The sequence below is a fragment of the Sander vitreus genome, chromosome 21 (genome assembly GCF_031162955.1).
Source record: "Sander vitreus isolate 19-12246 chromosome 21, sanVit1, whole genome shotgun sequence".
In the NCBI taxonomy this organism is placed as follows: domain Eukaryota; kingdom Metazoa; phylum Chordata; class Actinopteri; order Perciformes; family Percidae; genus Sander; species Sander vitreus.
The window spans coordinates 2,685,270-2,691,339 of NC_135875.1; the positions used below are offsets into that span (position 1 = coordinate 2,685,270).

General features: G+C 42.6%; 1 protein-coding gene across 1 annotated transcript in view; it reads right to left on the reverse strand.

The window, feature by feature from the left end:
- aatkb (apoptosis-associated tyrosine kinase b) overlaps window positions 1-5,360 on the reverse strand; it is a 32,073-nt gene extending 26,713 nt beyond the window's left edge. Inside the window, exons 1-2 of the mRNA XM_078279826.1 lie at window positions 5,103-5,360; window positions 2,412-2,553 (exon numbers count right to left, since the gene is read on the reverse strand). Of these exons, the coding sequence (XP_078135952.1) occupies window positions 2,412-2,514 (103 nt within the window). The 5' untranslated portion in view covers window positions 2,515-2,553; window positions 5,103-5,360. The remainder of the gene's footprint in view (window positions 1-2,411; window positions 2,554-5,102) is intronic.
- Between the last annotated feature and the right edge of the window lie 710 nt (window positions 5,361-6,070).

The window sequence follows — 6,070 nt, forward strand, 5'->3', positions numbered from 1 at the left end:
AGCCATTAAGTCTCACCACACTCTAGTGTCATAAGTTTATCAGGCAGCATCAGCCCATTAACACACAACGAGGACCATTGTCACACGGAGGCAGAACAGGAGAAAGACAGCGATGCAGTGAAAGAGGAATATTCTCACTGGGGTTTTTGTGCTCTTGCATGCCTGGCATTCCAACAAGCAGCAGTGTAGGCTGGCCGCCTGGACGCTGTTACGCAACAGGCAGATGTTTGTGGGAGAGAGGGAAAGCTTAAGAGCACAGAGTCCATTCTGTGGGGACCTGCAGTGAGGGATTGTGGGATAGGTGGAGACCGAGCTGACCCGGGCCAGCGTTAGGGCGGTGCTCACTCCAGGGACAGACTTTGACTAACGCCTAACAAAATGACTTACGACGTGAATTACAAAGCACTGACGAACCCTTAAAGATGATATCATGATTGGATATTCTTTGACCACCCATTCATCTTATATTTTATCCCTTTCAACAGCAGAGAAAAAAATTAAATCTTCTTAAATATAGTGCAGGGATTTCACAGATTTAACCCTCAGAGGACAAAAGACGCACCGGTGAGTCCAAGCGATGTTTGACAACACTCCTACTCAACAAGCAATATTACAAAATTTCATTTTAGACATTGTATTTACTATTTTATTCATATATTATGCTACTTTTGTGAACCCAAGACTTTTGTAAACTCATTTCAAGCACCAAAACAATTTACTTTAGGTTTGTTTTCACAAAAGATTTCCAAATTATCTCTTTAAACATTGCTCTGGAACAAATTTCCGGCCTCACTATACAGAAAGCTGAGTTTGTTTGAACATTTTAATATGAAACATATGGGGATCAGGTTATTTGCAAAAACCCTCAAAAGGAGAATTCAAGAAGATATCTAAAATGAGTGGAATAAACGAAAGTGGTGGATCAAGTTTGAATTCTTAATACTCAACATTCACTTTCATTTCTCTGTATGATTCTTTAAAACTCAAGGCTCCAGGTTTTTTCATGGTTGCACCAAACACAGGAATAAAATGTTCTTATTCACCCAAAACCTCAGTGTGGTTTTCTCTCTTTGGGAAACTTTGGGATTTTTAGCAACATTTCACATTGTGCTTGGCTGCACAACATATTTATGTTTACAGATGGAGCCACTCTTGGATCAAGTTTAACCCTTAGATAACCAACCCGTTCTCACTCTGATGTTGTAAAATACGGACGTTTGGACAGTGGCTGTCAGCGTCATATACGAGCAAAAGTGCCCTTCAGTGTGTGTGTATAACGTACCGGGGAGAGCAGCAGCTACACAGCGTTTGAAGATGATGTAGCATTAAGAGTGACTACGGTAGAGAGTATGAAAGCCAGAAAATCTGCATAGGGAGGTTGGTTGGTGGGGTGGATGGGTCAAACACAGGACTTTCACCCAGGAGACCGGGGATCGTGTCCCGCATGTCACGTTTCTTAAACCCAACCGTCCCGTTCTTCTTTACCTAAACCCAACTGTCCCGTTCTTCTTTACCTAAACCCAACCGTCCCGTTCTTCTTTACCTAAACCCAACCGTCCCGTTCTTCTTTTCCTAAACCCAACCGTCCCGTTCTTCTTTACCTAAACCCAACCGTCCCGTTCTTCTTTACCTAAACCCAACTGTCCCGTTCTTCTTTACCTAAACCCAACCGTACGTTCTTCTTTACCTAAACCCAACTGTCCCGTTCTTCTTTACCTAAACCCAACCGTACGTTCTTCTTTTATTAAACCCAACTGTCCCGTTCTTTTTTTCCTAAACCCAACTGTCCCGTTCTTCTTTAGCTAAACCCAACCGTATGTTCTTCTTTTACTAAACCCAACTGTCCCGTTCTTTTTTTCCTAAACCCAACTGTCCCGTTCTTCTTTAGCTAAACCCAACCGTATGTTCTTCTTTTACTAAACCCAACTGTCCCGTTCTTTTTTCCTAAACCCAACTGTCCCGTTCTTCTTTAGCTAAACCAACCGTACGTTCTTTTTTTCCTAAACCCAACTGTCCCATTCTTCTTTAGCTAAACCCAACCGTATGTTCTTCTTTTACTAAACCCAACTGTCCCGTTCTTGTCCCGCGTGTCATGGAAACGTAAGCCCACCCCCGACCTTTTCCTTAACCTAACTGCATCAAAAGTGACGCCAATAGTCCCGACCAAGCGCATTTAGATAAAGTGTGTTTAGATATGACGCTAAAGGAGACTGTTAGCTGACTTTTTTAAGGCTTTATGTGGACTTTTTTGATTCAATAGAAGCAATAAAATAAATATGTCTGGACCTTGATGTGATTTGCATTTTGGCCCTTTTTGGCCCATTTTGTGGCCCTTAGTGAAATTGAGTTTGACAGTCCTGGTTTAAAGGGTCCCGAGGTTAAATTGAACAGATGTGAAGACTTTGGCTCACCTGATCGAGCAGGTTGCTTGGCGACCGGCAGGGAGAGCTCGGTGAGGGGCAGGATGTAGACGTCCGGGCTGCCCTGGGAGGCCGGCGAGGCCAACGTGGACATGTCTGCATGGTACTCCTCCCCGTCCACATTCTTGAATTCCTGGAAAACAGATACACAAACACACCGAGAGGTCAAAGGTCATGCAAAGGAACAGGTTGCTTGCATTAGACTCACGACACTGGTTGTAGGACGTGAGGACATGAACATGCAAAACTTGGAAACAAACCTCACAAGCTTCGCTGATGTGCTTTTAGGCGCATTGTAGATCATATAATCCAGGAATCTTTAAGTGAGGTGGCACAGGGGGGACCAATAATCAGTAAGGGGGAGGGAGGCATTTTAACAGAATACAGCACAGAAAATCTGAATATGAAGAAATCATATTTCAAGGGGGGCTGTGCCACCCCGTGCCCCCCTACTAGCCCCGCCCCTGCATATAATGGGTGCATATCTACTCAATGCAACATGTAATATTTGACTGCATCGATGTACATATATGTAGAAAGCGAGAGAAAATGTTAAAAAAAACAAAACACAATCCAAAATTGATTATTTTGGCTCGACCACTGAGCTGAGATAAACTGAGGCAAGCTGTCCTGGCCCGCTTCAGTGTTTCTCTGAGCCGTTTGTGAGACCGATTGGAAACATCGTAGTGCAAACAAAGCCAGTTTGATTTACCCAAAAGATTAATTGTGTGCTAACATTACACGAAACTCAATCCATAACTTCGCAAGTGAGCCTGATGATTTTAGTGTTGAGATGCTTTCTGGAAGCATGCAAAGCAAAGCTTGGAGAGAAAGGCTTCTGTGACCCACTCTCACTCAGCATGTAATATATTAAAAGAACAAGTCACATCAAAGCCAAATATGAGCATATTCAAAAAATAATGAGCAAGGGGAAATTACTTTTGACTTGATACTGCATTTCTATTTCCCCAAATGGCACAAAGGAGGAGATTGATAAATGTGAGTCACAACTCTGAGAGGCAAAGAGAGATTTTGGACATGACAAAAGAACTCAACAAAAGTGTATCTGTTAAGAAGATTGACAGTGACCGCTTTGGACTTGATAACTAAGAAGTGGCTGGAACATGTCCAAATAAAAGCCAACATATAGAAGAAGTAACATACAAAATAAGAGGTAACTTTTATTTGCATGAAAAAAGATGGATGAAATGGCTGAAATCTCCATGTAATGAGAAACCGGCTCCTCCTACCTGAGGTAAACTAAGTTTGCTCTATTTATTAATATCGTTATGTGTAACTGTATTCATGTATTTCAACGTTTTTATTTTTTGCTCTATTTTTTAAGTACTTTCTACTCTCTTTTTATTTGATGGATCGACTCAAAGTGAAAAACTATTCTGTAATCCTGTAATTGCTCTTGGAGTGAGGATATGGATGAGATGAATGAATAGTATAAAAAAAGAGATGCATCAATGTCGGATACAGTTGCAATATTTCAGAACATGCAAGCTTTTGAAAATCCCTTGGTTCTAATGTTTTTTTTGTTTTGTTTTTACGAGTTTCTATGTTAGTGTGTTAGATTGAAGCCTGGTGTGGATAAACAGTGAGGAGCCTCTGAATGATTCCTTTTGTGTGTCGAAGACACATTGCAGGATGAAGCAGAGGATGAAGAGGGGAGAAGGGAGGGAGTTGGCTGCATCCACAGACCGGATGTCGGAATAAAAGTCTCTTAGTTAGGAGCTGAAGAGCAGTGGGGTCCCAACACTGGAAAAATGTGACCTGCTGCAGCCACACACACACACACACACACACACACACACACACACACACACACACACACACACACACACACACACACACACACACACACACACCTCCATCTCAAACTTCATCCTGTCCCCCAAGAATGCGAGCACATACACACTTATGCACGCTTGCACACCCTCTCTCGGCCTCAGATCCAAATGTTCACACGGCCCCGCTCACCCTCCCGTACAACATGTGGTTTCACTCTCCACATCGACACACACACACACACACACACACACACACACACACACACACATTTACAAAACAGCAAAAGTATCTCTCATTTCCCATACATCTTGCAGTAAAAAGGTACCAAAACTAGGCCTGCAAATCATGAAATGTTTTGTTATTTTTGCAATTAATCGATTAGATCTTTACTAAGAAACTAAATCAACAAATACAAAAAAAACCATTACATTTTCCCAGAATGCAAGGTGACGTCTTCAAATTGTTTTGTACAATCAACAGTCCAAAACTTAGAAGATATTACAACGATATCAAACGGGCAAAAGCAGAAAATCGTCAAATTTGAGAAGCTGAATCAGATAATATTTGGTAGTTTTGCTTGATGAACTTGTTTTTCCAGCTAATCAATCAACTGTCTAAACCGGTCAGGACTCAATAAAACCAGCATAAACAGACTTACACTTGGTTTTTCACATGAAAATCTGCACACAAAAAAAGATTTCATACAAAGTGATTTCATTTTTAAGCTGTCTGTCCAACAAACCTCCTAAATGATTTCATCATTTGTTTTGTCCTTTAAATCCCGCTTTCCATCTTAATACCACAAAACCTCCCTTTTGGTTAAATAAGCAGCACCAAGCTCGGTGTACAGTGTTTCTGTGACAACACAGCATCTCCTCTTCTTACCTTTCCTCAGAGTCCACCGGTAAGGTTGGCATGTCAAACGCCTTCAGCTTTGGTTTCAGCATCTCAACCTCTCTGGTTTTGTTAATACACCCACATAACAACACACACATACACACTCAGTGCTGCCCCCCCTAGGTTCCCATTTGTGTGATGGGTGCAGGGCAGTAGGAGGTTGGCCGTGCCAGGAAGAGCAGGCTGCAGAAAAAGGCCACATCATTCTGCAGAGAGAGAGTCATTGTTGAGTCCAGAAGAGGAGGAAGAGGCTTCGTAGCTGACCACTGACTGTCCCCGGGACTGCTGGGGACGGAGGGATGGAGGGAGGGATAGAGGGAGGGAGGGAGGCAGGGAGGGAAACGAGAAGCTGGGGAGAGGAAGGAGGAGGAGCACTCTATCTCCCAGTTCACAAGGCGATAACCAAACCTGTGTCGTCTCAAGAGGGAGAGAGGAGAGAAATTGAGCCCCCACAAAAATGTGAGGGAGAAAATACAAGTGGGAGGGGGGGGGAGGTTCACATACTATACATGTGACATCACTCGCTCTCTTCCTCTCTTTTTCTCTCTCTCCCAAAAGCCAAAGAACATCTGTCAGTCCCCCTCCCCACAAAACCATGGCCACACACACACACACACACACACACACACACACACACACACACACACACACACACACACACACACACACACACTCTTCTGGTTCACACTATACCTGCGAGGACTGTCCACTTTTAATCCTGACCTCTGAACCTGAACTTCCACTTCATCCCTACAAGCCTTAAGCTGAACACTAAACTTAACCAGTGGTGGAAGAAGTATTCAGATCCTTTACTTCAGTAAAAGTACTAATACCACACTGTAAATATACTCTGTTACAAGTTAATGTCCCGCATTTATTGAAATTTATTGAAAAGATTTCTGGTACAGGATATACAATCCTCTATCGCAGACTCTAAAAGACACAAAACAAATATA